This window comes from Pinus tabuliformis, chromosome 5_2 (assembly GCF_031772625.1).
Source record: "Pinus tabuliformis cultivar Carrire ecotype Pingquan chromosome 5_2, CPIR1, whole genome shotgun sequence".
Taxonomy (NCBI): domain Eukaryota; kingdom Viridiplantae; phylum Streptophyta; class Pinopsida; order Pinales; family Pinaceae; genus Pinus; species Pinus tabuliformis.
Genome location: NC_142306.1, coordinates 706508925 through 706523565, shown reverse-complemented (window position 1 = coordinate 706523565; position 14641 = coordinate 706508925). Strand labels below are relative to the sequence as shown.

Below are 14641 nucleotides of genomic sequence, written 5' to 3'. Positions count from 1 at the left end.
TGAATAGTAGAGTAAACGGAGAGAGTCTCTTTGTTTGAGTGCAGTCTCCAGGTGCCCTGTGAGCTGCAACTCCTTTTTAATTCAAGTCTGATTTTTATCTAAACATAATTATGCCTCCTCAAATTTTGGCCCCACTGAAGCTTCACTAGCAAATAGCTTCCCAGCCTTGCAAGAAAAACATGTATCTTTCCAAACACATGACTATAAAATGGGAGCAAATGTGACTAAAGAGTAGATCCATTCATAAGAGGCCGATGTACATGATAAATCGCTTCACCATAAACTATAACCTTCGATTAGTTTTCTCCAAGCGTTGGGTCCTGTGGCCCAGAATAAAGGTTGTTGTGCTGACAAATTATTTTGAAACAAATACAGAACAACCAATAGAGAAGTACGCCCTCGTCCTAAGCGATTTCTTCCCCCAAGCATATGCATGCAACAGTATGGGGTCTGGGGTCCCCCTCAATAATATAATAGTCAGCCCCTTGGCTTTATAAATTCGGCTAATTTGACTGGAATAATTTGGGCCCAAAGAAAATATATTCGCTCTCCTTTCAAAAAAAATATTCAACTCTCGGCCATTTTTAATAATAATTGGCCCTTTGAAATTATAAAAATAAATATTCAACCCTTAAAAATATAATTTCATAACCTTTTAAAATAATATTCCACGCCTTCAGAAATGTTAGAAATATATTTGGCCTTTTACGGCTTCTCAATACCTCCACTAATTTGTCTGGTGCTAATTTCTAGCTTTGATCCTCAAATCCTTGCGGCAGAGACTAACTATTGCGGCACCTTTAGCCAATGGTGCTTCCTTTGATTTGTGGCTTCAACCTTGGATATGCGGCTACCTTTACCATACATTGAATAGCTGTGAGTTAACAAACACTCACTCCACGGCCTCTGTGATCTCCTCTTCATTCAGAATCCCTATAAGCTCCCTCGTCTTTTGACCAGTGTTGATTGTAAAACTGAGATGCGGCCCTCCCCCGATCTCCTGGTACTGTCACCGTGTTCGATGAACTTTATCGATCAGGTTCGAAGTTCACCGAACTTCATTCCTAGCTGATTTTGTTTCAATTTTTTCGATTAAGTTCAACTGGCTACGATTCGAACCTTGTGTTTAATTGAAATTCTCAGATGGGAGGCAGTGTGAAAGGGGCAGAGTAAATGAACTCTGTGCTACGGAGTGTGTCAAGGGGGGAGTTTTATGTGTTCAAGAATTTCAGGAATACGAATAGCTACAACCTACGCGATTTTGATTATTCTGTTGATAGATCCGGTGGGGGCTTTGTGTGTTCTATCAGCACGTTAGGTATTCAAAATATAATATATATTATTCAGAGTTTGTGTTTGGGTTATTTAGGATATTAAATATTGTTTATAATTTGAGTAGGTCTCGTGGTTAAGAACATGTGCTTTCTTTTATGATGTTAAGGATTCAAAATCAGAAAGATAGAATATATATGTTTTTGAGAGACACCCAAGTCTTTTATTCCACAAATAAGATGGTCTCATACACCAATTTAAACTAGAACCCAATAAAAACACTAGGACTTAAGTTAATACTACTTCCAAAATCACAAATTAAAAACAACCACAAATTAACAACAATTTTTCATCACCAAACTCTTACAATTTCATCACAAATTAACAACAATTTTTCATCACCAAACTCTTACAATTTCATCACCAAGCTCTTAAAACTACTCCCAAAAATCACAAGAAGTTAAAGCAACCACTAGTTAACGACAGAACTACCCTATATAGGTTGAAAAGAACGACCCTATATGTTTTTAACAGTTGCATCTTTCCTTTGCATGTAAGTTGGAACACTGTCACTTAACTTAATACTACTCCCAAAAATCACAAGTTAAAAGCAACCACGAGTTAACAACAGTTTCATCACCAAGCTCTTAGAACTACTCCCAAAAATCATAAGAAGTTAAAGCAACCACTAGTTAACGACAGAACTACCCTATATATGTTGAAAAGAACGACCCTATATGTTTTTTATATTTGCATCTTTCCTGTGCATGCCTATTCCATGTAACTTTGGGAAGTCAAGGCAACCATTAGTGAACGACAAAATGACAATATAAGTTCAAAAGAATGTTGGTTACATTTCATCTTTCTTCTGTATGCCTATTGCATGTAAATTTCTCATAATTCTTTTATTCTGAATACTACATTCAAAAGGCTAGAAAGTTATGCAGTTAAAGTGTTTTTTAATGGATAGAATCTAAAGAAAGCATTGTCTCACAATAGAGTTGCCTTGCATATATTTTGCATGAATAATGAATAATTGGGTATATTTTGCTGGATTAATGCTAATGGAGTCTAACTGACAAGATTTCATTCATGCAAATATGATATTTAAAGCTAACAGTCTTGAGAGGTGTTAGTCAGTCAGTTTTGTTTGTGCAAAAACTTAATGAATTTATTGAAGTAATATGATAAGCAAAAATTTTAATTATCATTAAAATTTCTAGAGATAAAGTTTTAAATATAGTGTTTGTTATTGTTTGTAGAAATAAGTTTTAATGTCTCTTTTTTTCTTTTATTGTGTCATTTTTGTATATTCTTCAATCTTATTTTCAAGTTGTTCTTAAGGAGGGATGTTAGGATATTCCGATACATAGCAAATAATTAAGTATAATTTGGTCTAATGTATAGTTAGGTAAAGTATGTTTTTTTAGTATGTATTTTTTGTAACTTACAATCTGACGGTCACTATATGTTCTAGACATGAAGCGATTTGATGGTTCATTCTCTCCTTGGTATTACCGACACTTGATCTGTGGCTTAACACCCAATTGGTCCATGATCTCTATTCAAAGAGCATGGAGGGTCATTTGTCTTGTGACCGTTCATGAAAAAAGCTTATGTAATTTTTTTTCTTTTACATTAATAAATTGCATGAAGTGGTCGTGTTGGCTCAGGTCGTAGACTGTTTCCCTCTTTGAGAGTTTTAACTATGTCAAGAATACTGGTGTACTGATCTGTGATCTATTTATGAGTGGTATCAAAGAGTTTTAACTATGTCAAGAATACTGGTGTACTGATCTGTGATCTATTTATGAGTGGTATCATGTTTGTGATTTGTTTGTGAGTGGTGTCATGTTTGTGATCTATTTGTGAGTGGTGTCCTATTTGTGAACGGTGTCCTTTAGTGTTCTATCTAAGGAAATCCCTTTCAACCCCTCACCCCCCCACCACACACACACACACATATATATAAAAACAATTATATTAAAAAACCACTTTCAGCTATCTTCTTTCAAAACTTCTTATTCTCCTTTATTCTCATTGTTCCCATTGAAACCCAATCATCCTAGAAACTCCCTGAATTCATCTATCTTATTTAACCAACCAGTTTGTATCCCTTCACTCAAAGTTTTTTTTGGGTAGCAAATAAATAGTAACTTACATTTTTACATTAAACACTATTTCAGCGAAAATAGCATTAATTATTGTTATTTTTATAAAAGAAATATGTAAATTTTTATATTAAAAAAATTATTTTATTTTTGCGTTTTAAATAAAACTAATTTTAAAAATATACTTGTTTTTCATTAAAATAGTATTTTAATTAATTAATTAATTTATTATATAATTAGTAATATTTAATTAAATTTTAAGAATCCATGATTATAAATTAATATAGATAGTTGATAGTAGATATATTGAGTTTTCATTTGTATTTACTAAAAGTTGGTTAATAGAAAAAGTTATCTTCATATTAGGTTGTTGTTGATGTGGAATAAGATAAAAAAAAAACTTAAGTTTTATTTGCTAATTAATATTTTGAATTAAACAATAATAAATAATAAATATTTAATGAAAAATAAATAAAGAGAAAATTATATCATTAAAACTAGTTGTTTATATAATGAGTGAAGTTTTCTGAATAGATGGATATGAAAAATAATTATGAAATATAGTTTTTAGGAAAATCTTTAAAAAGCAAGGATTAGAAATTAATGTGAAGCAATGATTAGAAACTAATATGAATAATTGAAAAAAAAAATTAGAAAAATCTCATTTGCATTGATTGGAAAAATTGGTTAAGGGAAAAGTCAACTTCACATTAACTTGTTGATCTTGAATACAAAAAATTTAACTTAATAATTTAATTTCACTTTAATTGTAAATTGTTATTTAATTATGTTTATTAACTTTAAATTAATTCATATTTAATTAAAATTAAATTAAATAATTTATACTTGTTATATGAAATTTTAACTATTAATTTTTTTATATTTTAAATTTATAATTTTAATTATTTATTTTTATATTAATGATTGGAAATTTCACAATCAGATATTTCACAAGACTTTCTTTGGTCCCTGATGATAGAATCACCATCCAAAATATTAGACAAACCATTACACAGTAAAATTTCCAAAGATACTTTTATATTTAAAATTTATAATATTTTTATTTACTTCTATATTAAATAGAATAATATTCTACCCCATTAAATAATATTTTAAATATTAATTAAAACAATCCCATTAAATAATATTTTAAATATTAATTAAAACAATCCATTTTGGATTGTGGATTGATATTTTGGTACCCTATCCTTTGAGTAGTTATTTTAATTAACCTCTAAAACCTTTCAATCCTCAATGCTGGTAGTGATGACCTGTTTAGCTAGGGAACCATTTTCTGATTAAAAAGATTCATGTAAACCGCTTTCCTGACAATTTCTACACTAAATTTTACAGAAACAATTCAATATTTTTTTATCAAAATCTATTTATCACGGTTTGATATTGACCAACAACCTTACTCTTGCTTTGCTAGCATATTAATACATACAATATATACATATTGTGTATCTGTAAAACATTTACATGCCATGCCAATCGTTATATGTCATGTCAAGTCTACATGCCATGTCAATGTCTACAGTGCACTCATTTCATCTCTATACAATAAGAATCTTATGGCTATTACTAAGAGTTTTTATTTTTAAAATTTGAATTATGTTTCTCTTTCAAGTTTTCCTCACTGTCTTAACTAGAATGGTCGTCGATGTCGGTGCAGGTGGTGGCAAAATTTTCTGATCCCCCTTGTAGTGTACTCGGCATGGCTTTCACCATTTGAAACAGCATTTTTGCATGAACCCATTCCTTCTTATTTGTTCATTGTGGGTAACATCATCCATATATTCTTTGCCATTGATATTGCTTTAACCTTCTTCGTTGCTTATAAGGACAAGCACACACATCTGCTTGTATACAATCCAAGGAAAATCGCCTTCAAGTAAGCACATCCTTACACAACTTTTATATATATATATATATATATATATTCCCTTTAAGCATCTGTGTGTCTTATTGTAAAACCCATCTACTAAGATGTGTATCTTAATTTATTAATGAGTTTGGATGGCAGCTATCTATCAACATGGTTCATTCTGGATGTGTCCTCCACATTTCCATTTCAGATAGTTGCCTTAATATTCACTGGGAAATTTGGTTCAGGCTTAACTTTCAGTTTACTTCACATCCTCAGGCTGTGGAGACTGCGAAAAGTTAGTGCTCTCTTTGCCAGGTACAGCGTTGATTCTTTGAAAAATGGTTGTTGATGTTCGTTATCTTTTGAAGTTAGATGTGGTCGAAATGAAGTGAAAAGATGTTCCAAATAGATACCAAGCAACATTGTAACAGATTTTGGAAATATTGGAGAATCTAAGGGATAGGAGGGAGGTTAAAGTAAATTGTTTCATCAAACTTTTTTCAGTCTCCTGTTCAGTCAGATTCAAAAATATCTACAAAATCTACAATCTAAAAAAGAATAATGTATAACACCCTTCAGATAATTACTAATCATTAGGGCTCTTGTATTGCAGACTTGAAAAGGACATCAGGATAAATTATTTCTGGTTGCGATATATGAGGCTCATTTGTGTAAGGCATCTAACAAATTGTATAAAAGACTAATTTCTACTTCCCTAAGATCAATATTCCTTTGAAATTAGTATCGATTGATCGATAATTTAGAATGATGTATACCAACTTATGAGCATTGATGAAGTGTTTTGTTGCGCAGACTACCTTGTTTTCAACACATTGTGCTGGTTGCTTCTTCTATCTCATTGCATCACGTTATAAAAATCGCAGACAAACATGGATAGGTGCTAGCTCTAATTTCAGTAGAAACAGTCTGTGGAATCGTTACATAACTTCCGTTTACTGGTCAATCACAACTCTATCGAGTGTTGGCTATGGAGACCTGCACCCTGAGAATACAGAGGAGATGATGTTTGATATTCTTTACATGACGTTGAATTTGGGTCTCACTGCTTACTTGATTGGAAACATGACAGATCTCCTCGTCAAAGAGTCATGCCAGACCAGAAGATTTGTAAGAGTCATGTTTGTTGTATGTATACTTAGTATTTACCAGTGACAATTAGAACAATCTAAGTGCAATTCTAATTCCTAATGCCTTTTTCTGGTTATAATCAATGCAGAGAAACATGACAGCAACAGCTTCAAATTTTTCCACTAGAAACCAGCTTCCATATACATTGAAAAATCAAATCACAAATTATTTGTCTCTGAAATGCAGAACTGAAGGATTGCAGCAGAGATGCATATTCAACTCCCTTCCAAATGGAATTCGTCTGAAAGTTCTTCAGTATTTATTTATCCATGTACTTGATAAAGTTTATTTATTCCAAGGAGTTTCATACAACTTCTTGCTACAATTGGTAAGTTTGGCATTAATTTTCCAAAAAACCACTTTCTTTGCATGCATGGAAGTAAGCCTTATGCTTTGATCTACTTGATCTAGGTATCAAAGATTCAAGCTGGGTATTTCCCTGGTGGGCAAGACATTCTCTTGCAAGACGAAGCACCCACATACCTCTATATTATTGTCTCGGGAGCAGTGGTATCATAATAGCTTATAAAACTTTAGAACCACTTTGCCTCTTAAGTATAGCCTTAATAATTAATTCTCATTACCTTTAATTTCATTTGACAGGAATTAGCCTTTTACAAAGAAGGTTTTAGTCAGGTATAGAAATGCCATCCTATGTTCCTAAGAAAAATATTGTATAGCATCTAATCATTTTCCAAGCAACAACGTCCTACATTCTTTCATTTCAATACAGGTTATGATTTGAGTGCAATCTTGTAAGAACTTAATTTTTCTCATTGCTTTTGGATTTCAGAAGCTTGAAAAAGAACAAAAAGGAGACATTTTTGGAGAATTCGAGGTATTGTATAATAAGCCACATAGGTTTAAGGCAACAACAAAGAAGCTCTCACAACTTGTATGGCTCAGCAGCAACTCATTAATGGAAGCTTTGAAATCAAATGTTGAAGATCGTCGAATAGTTATGACTAATCTTTCACAGGTGGGTAATAAACAGTCATCATACATGTGAGAGTGTAGGTTGTTAAATTTAAATTCATACCAATATTGTTGTTTCTCGAAAACTATGTAATGCTAACAAGACATCTCTTCTTAAAAAAAAATCGTTATCCAGATGATGAGTGTAGAAACAAATAGAAACATAAGAAATTTTATAAACACTGTAGTTTTAAAGCAACTATATTGATAACTCATCATTCATATTCTTGTTTCTCCCAAGTGTATGTATACACATTCTGATTATATATTCTGAATTACTTCAATCCAGGAGAAGTCAAGATTGTGGAGGGATTTGCAAGAAATTGATCACAATTTCGTCGATGTGGCTATCATGGATGCAAATGTATCTCTTCCTTATGTTGTCTTCCAGGGAAACGAGAAACTAGTGGATGAGTTACTTGAAGCGGGAAGGGATCCAAATGAACGAAATTATAATGGTCAAACTGCACTGGTATAAATTATATATATACATCATATTTTTCACTCTAATTTAAAAAAGAAAAACAACAAGAAGAAGCAACTAGATTGAATTTAAGTTAAGTTGTTTTTTTTAATTGAAATGAGAGTCAATACAACAATATTTATATTTATATTACTGTTAGAAAATTGAACTTGATAAATAGATAACGATCATTCTATTGAACCATCCAAAATAACCCCAATTGATTAAGTTAAAATTCTTTCAATATTAAATAAAAAACAAATTGATTTGATCCTAAGATATTTGTTCACTGATAAAAATACACCAAAATTGTAAGAGGTTCCCTTCAACTAAAAACCCCTCTGGAACAGTTTTTATCCCACAATTTTCATATTTCGACTTTATCCCTGTCACTGGAATGTTTTCAAGTTGAACAAAATACACAATATCTGCTAAATTGAATTTCCATACAAAAATGAAATTTTAAATGTATGCTAAAAATTTTATGGAATGCCCTATCATACTGTAAATTATTTATTTTTTTTAGATTTAAAGGAATGGATCAGAACTAATGTGGATGCTATAAATTATTATAAACAGCACATTGCAGTTGCCAAGGGCCATACCAGGTGTGTAGAGACATTATTGCAGCATGGAGCGAACGTGAACATTAGAGGTAATTACTAGTGCCGATAAGACAAATAACAGCCAGCTTCCAAAAAAAGACAGAATTGCAGCAAGCCAAGTTTATTTCAATTTTCAAGATTGATTACTGCATTTCCTAATGATAACAACTTTCTAAGTTATAAATTGGCAGACTTAGATGGACATGTTCCGTTGTGGGAAGCAATACTCGGAAGGTACGATGGAATTGCTAAATTGTTATGCGATAAAGGAGCCCGTTTGAGCAATGGAGATGAGGGGGAGCTTCTGTGCATGGCTATACAACGATCAAATATTGAATTATTGTATACTTTGTTAAACTATGGCGCAGATATAAACGCACATAACAAATATGGTGTAACTGCTCTGCACGTAGCTATCTTAGAAAATCGATTAGAAGTTGTGGAATTCCTGCTGCGGAAAGGAGCAGATTTAGATAAAGGTGTGGGAAGAGGGTTTGCACTTCCCTTGCCTATACAGAAATACTTCTAACAAAGCAGTTAACTTGTAGGGGACACATGAAGCTTATATCCTCATGACTTCCAACAGAGCAGTTAATTACTAGCATACGTGCAGTGGGTAGATGCATGCAGCTTAGCAGCTGATAACCTCATAGGCAAAGGCTAGAGTAATATTTGATAAAATAATGTCGATAGTCAGAGATTACTACTAAATATTGTAATTTGTCACATTTAAAAAAATATAGGTACAATTACATGGTTATTTTATAATGAAATAATTATAATTAAAGTTAATAATATTTATATAATTATAATTAAAGATAATAATGGCTTAATAACTTAAATGTTTGATTAATAACAAAAATAAAAATATTATTATAAAAATTATAAATCCATATTAATGTTTAATTTTATTATTAGAATAAAATCAGTAAATATTTTTTATTGGTATGATACCTTTTTATAATGATTTTATTAGTATTTTAAGTTGGGTAGTTTAATTGACCATGGTTGTGATATGAAGTATTAGATAATTTGTGAGTTTCAAGATTCAAACACAATATATGTTTACCCAAAAAAACAAAAGGAAAAAAAAACTATGTATAATAGTGAAGTTTCATGGTCATTTTTATTTTTATTTTGTAAGCTTATGTAAAAGATTTCGATTAATAAAAGAAAGTATTGTGTACATATAGCCTTCAATACTCCTAAAGGACTTGGGAGAGCATGCCTTCAACCAAGTGAAACAAGAAGAGCACCATTTCTCCCTAATCATACTTGAAGATTGAGGTGCTATAGAGATAGAGGACAAAAAGAATATTGAACCATAATGACAGGATATATCCATTGGCCACTGCTAGTGTACATTACAAAATTTAAATGACAATAACAAAAGCAGAACCATGAGGTAGTCCATAAGTAGACATAGACTAAACACTTCCATATTTGGAACACACTAAATACTTTGGAAAGTCACAAAGACAGTGAGGAACCATCATAACACATCCGTGTGTATAACAACACCAAAGTTCATGCTAAAAGAAAACACCAAAATGATGACCACTGAGATGCTAGAGAGGATGCCAAGGGTGCCTCCAAGAGTTGTAGTATATGCGGCCACCTAAAAAATACAATAATTGAACCATCTAAACCCACATCAATCTAATATAATGACTAGAGAAAGAGGTGAGGAATTAGCAAGTGGAGAGGTAATAGCAAGAGCATATGCAATAGCAAGAGGAGGATTTATGACTGCATGGGATTCATTGAGCTCCTTCATCTCAGACTTCGAGTCAAAGACCACATACTTCTCCATCCTAGTTAATCTTGACACAATATCATCCAAGCATAAACGAATGTTTTGGAGAATTCTTTTGATATCCTCTTCCCCTTCAAACAATTTATAATTATCTACTTCCTTATCTCTTAGGACCATGCTGAAGAGGGTATCCATCTGTTGGTGCACTATTGGTGAATGAATAAAGTGAAGTCTTCATTTTCTGAATTTCCCTCGATCTAGGATCCATTTGAGGCCCTCTCCTCCCACCTCAGAATTAGATAAGTATGTATGGTCTCCAAACTCCTTTGATTCTAAGTGGAGAATTTCCTTCGTGACTATGGGAGGAACATAATAAAAATAATTTGCCATGGACTCCCACCCAAACAACTGATGACAACGAGATGATAAACCACTTGCATCCCCTCTATGACTTAGCATTCTCTACCAAGGGGCCACAATTATAGAGGGGAACAAGTAAAACACAGCCAATAGATTGACACAAAAGCCAACAGTAAAAACAAGGAGACAAACCCCAGACTCAACAAATCTTGGTTCAACCAAAAGAACTTCATCTCTGAAACTATACAATTGGAGTAATTTAGAGAGCATTGCAGACTAGCCCAACTGAATATGAATAGGGTCCCTTTTTTGTCGACTACTGCCAATGGCATTAAACATTGGAACACCCAACTGAAGGTCAAACAAACCACACACACAATGTTTGGAAACTTTTGAGGGATATGATATAAGGAATGACCCCAAAACCCTAATACACCCCCAATTCCAAACACAGAAAGAACCCTGAATTGTAAGATACAAGTGGCAAAGGAAACCCAAAACCTATAACACCTTACCAAACTGGAAGGGAAATTACATCCTTTAAAACCATATAGAGAAATTTGCTCGATACCATACCCCAAAAACCAAGACCGGACAATTAAAAGAAATACTTGTTGAATCAGTACCTTGGAGCATCAAGGTGGGTAGAATTTCCACCAATTCAAAGGTCGGAGCAGTCTCTGTGTTATGTAAAAACAATATGAAAAACATTGACCCACGTCAATGCTCCCAAAACTGAAGGAAAAGGATTGAATGTATGTCGTCTTGACACCAGAACATGAGCTAATGGGAATTTGACCAAGGGGAAGAAACAAACATCCCCCACATCCAAAGAATACCACAAGTAAGGACCAAGAAAAGCAAGGTGAAGAGAGTCCCTCTTCACCACCTCAGATAACGTTACATTGTCGCCACCCTGCTAATAAACCCATGCATTTATAATGGGAGGACGATGTTTTATGACCCAATGCTTGAAAGCATATACCAGAATACGCTAGGTCCAGGAATGGACATGTGTAAGGCCTGACACATGTTTTAAAACACACATTCCTCCCATAGTTCATGCGCTCATCAATGATCTCACAGAACCATCTGTCAGGTTCTCCCAAGACAAGACCCAATCTACCCTAAGATACCTAGTTCATATCAACTGGAAAATGATAAGTAACAATGTGAAAAATTACATCGTACCTCCTCCTAATTGCAACTACCTTCGAGAATTTAACATGAGGGGACATGAGTTGGTGACCCCAACCCTAGGAACGGTGTTCATGACATGCGATGACGTGGAATAGATAGGTGTAGAGTATGGTACACATTTCAAAGGCTTCCAACCCGCTCTCCACTCACACCCTTAGCATGTTAATTGATTAATATTTTTCATTACAGGATCCATTAATGACACCCCCATCAGGGATACCTCCATCCCAGGAAGATTTTTCAAACTCCACCCACTATTGTATATGAAGAACATCATCATTCATACAAGAAATTGGCCATGCTTCATCCAAAATAAGGTTCTAGCATTTGCACATGTTGTATCTTTGAGATGATAATGGTCAGCTATCATGTGAGGGAATCTACGATATTTGTTTTGGGAGGTTTTGTTTTAATTTTGGAGGACCAATGTATGAAACAGATTTAAAACAATTATGCCTAACCTTTTTGAATAATACAAATATTTAAACAAAGGGCTACTATTAAAATCCACACAGTGTTTTAGCTTGTCTGGTGATGAGCAGAAATAGAAAGATGATATGACTATTACAGTTTTCAAATAGAAAATTAAATAACCACAAGTTAGAAAACCTTCAAAAAATGTTCAAAAAGTTTAACATAATATGCCCAAGATTACAAAGATGCTAATGGTTTTATGATTTAGAGGGAATTAGTCAAACAAACAGTTTATATAATTCATTCTCTTTAAAGATGATCACTTCAGAAAGCTTATAGGAATAAATTGAGAAACAACTACTCCTACCTGGTTATCTTTGTAAAAATTAAGAATATGAAGAAAATGCAGTGAATGAAAATTGGAAAAAATTACAAGGAATATGAAATTGTATGAATCAAAATTCAGAATCCTTTTCTTTGCTATTAATGATTTAGAAAAAACTAAGTACATTTAGTGCTTACAAATGTTTCTTTAAGGATGCAACCCTTAATAACTCGTGAAAGAGAGTTATTTATACAATCTTAGAGCTAGGAAAATATCTTAAACAAAGTTACAAAAATAGATATTTACAAAATCAAGAAAATGAAATGATAGTGGATCTATCACTATTTTGGTGTTGAACTGTTGATGACTGTTCCTGAAAATGCTGAATGTTGTTGAGTTGTTGATGATTGTTCCTAAAAATGCTGAATGTTGTTGATCCTCCTTTCAGTCAAGTAAATCAGTTAATTGTTCCCAACATTTCTTATCTGGGGTAGATAACTTAGTTACCCTTCGATAAACCTCATCTGTTTCTGTATTTTTAGTAAAAGTGGGTTTTACTAAAAATATATGTTTGATTTCATTTAGAATGAAAAAGGTATCTCTGAGTGCATTCGGCACAACCCTTGGTGTTGTTGAACCTTTTATGTTTGAAACTATGGCTGCACTGGTACTGACATCTGTAAGCTTTCGAACATAGTCTTTAATGGGCATTAACCTATCATTTATCACAAGCATAGAGGGGAAACCCTTGCTAGTCAAGGGTTCTAACCTGCTAAAAAAACGTTGAACTGTGACATTAACACTGTTGCATTTCTCCTGCAACTGAAGAATGAGATTTTTCTTTGTAATAATATTCTTCACCTCCAGTATGGTTGTTGTCTTGTCATTAATACCTAATTCTTCAAGCTCATAGTTGTCTTTAGAATTGAGAAACTTGATTATTTCAGTGACAACTTCTGGCATGTCCTCAAGTTCCTTTGAGATAATTTCAATAGCTTCCTTATCATTTTCCAATATGTCATTTTGATCAAAGATTATCCTGATATAAGGCCAAATATCTTTGATTGATTCAGTAATATCTCCCCATAAAATTTCCTTTACCAAACCTAGTTTATTTCCAAGCCAAGAGTCTTTGACTTCTTTCTGCAGTACCTCAATTTTTCCTTTTTCCCTCTGCAACTTAGCTGCATGTGAACTGTTTGAAACTACTTTCATGTGTTGAAGTGTCTTCAGCTACAATTTCTTCATTTCTTTTGTCTGAATAGACAGGTTCTGAACAGCATCAGCAAGCTGTTTAGATCCTTCTGTTGTACTTGTGGTTTCCGTTGTAGTTATAGAGACTGTTGTAAGAGGAGCTACATCTATTGGAATATTGGCCTTCTTCACAGCTTCCTGTTCTCTCTGACAAGTTTCTCCATTTGCTCCTCCATCTATTTTATTTGAATATTTTGCTCCATGATGAGCTTCATCATGTCAGAATTCACAGTCTTAGTTTCTTCAATCTCTTTAGTCATTGGGTCCTCTGAAGCTGGCAATTTTAGTTGCTTCCTTAGTGTTGAAACCTTAGCATTTTTCTTCCTGACAATTTCTTCTGCAGCATTTATATTGGAGGGATCATATCCCATCTTTAGCACCAGATCTTCCAAAGATTTGATCTTGGTGTCCTTTGCCAATGAGGAAACTTTTTCCAACTTGAGTTGTGACTGTGTATTGGCCAAGGTGACCTACAACTTTGACAAACTCATGGCAGTGTTAGTTAAAGTAGAAGAAATCATTTGGCCAGTATGTTTGTGCATCTCAATTTCGTCTATTGGATGTACATGTTTAACATTAAACTCAAAGGAGGTTTGCTTCTAGTAATGTGCAGCAGTCCTGTGTTGTTGAATTTGAGCTTGTAAGAAAGCCATCTACATCTTACCCTTTTCAAAGTCAAATACTGAAAGAAGTCTAGCTTGAGAATTGGAAGAATGTTTCCAAAATTGAGTATAAGTGTTCAATTTCAACTCCTCATTCTTCTTCTTAATTTCACCAAAGACATGAAAGATGTCATCTTCTTTATCCTTCTGACTACCTTCACTGGTCTGAATCACCTGTTGTTCCTGAGATGTGGTGGAATGAGTGGGAGACAGAGTAGACTGTCA

The 14641-nt window shown here is 33.3% G+C and overlaps 1 protein-coding gene across 1 annotated transcript in view; it reads left to right on the top strand.

Moving 5' to 3' along the window:
- The window catches only part of LOC149161112 (potassium channel KAT3-like), a 245778-nt gene extending 236678 nt beyond the window's left edge, over nt 1-9100 (top strand). The window contains exons 2-12 of the mRNA XM_089435485.1: nt 5059-5277; nt 5410-5568; nt 5867-5924; nt 6067-6381; nt 6491-6730; nt 6814-6912; nt 7006-7038; nt 7196-7381; nt 7667-7849; nt 8420-8495; nt 8637-9100. Coding sequence (XP_089291611.1) covers nt 5059-5277; nt 5410-5568; nt 5867-5924; nt 6067-6381; nt 6491-6730; nt 6814-6912; nt 7006-7038; nt 7196-7381; nt 7667-7849; nt 8420-8495; nt 8637-8974 — 1906 coding nt within the window. The 3' untranslated portion in view covers nt 8975-9100. The remainder of the gene's footprint in view (nt 1-5058; nt 5278-5409; nt 5569-5866; nt 5925-6066; nt 6382-6490; nt 6731-6813; nt 6913-7005; nt 7039-7195; nt 7382-7666; nt 7850-8419; nt 8496-8636) is intronic.
- Nucleotides 9101-14641: the final 5541 nt, after the last annotated feature.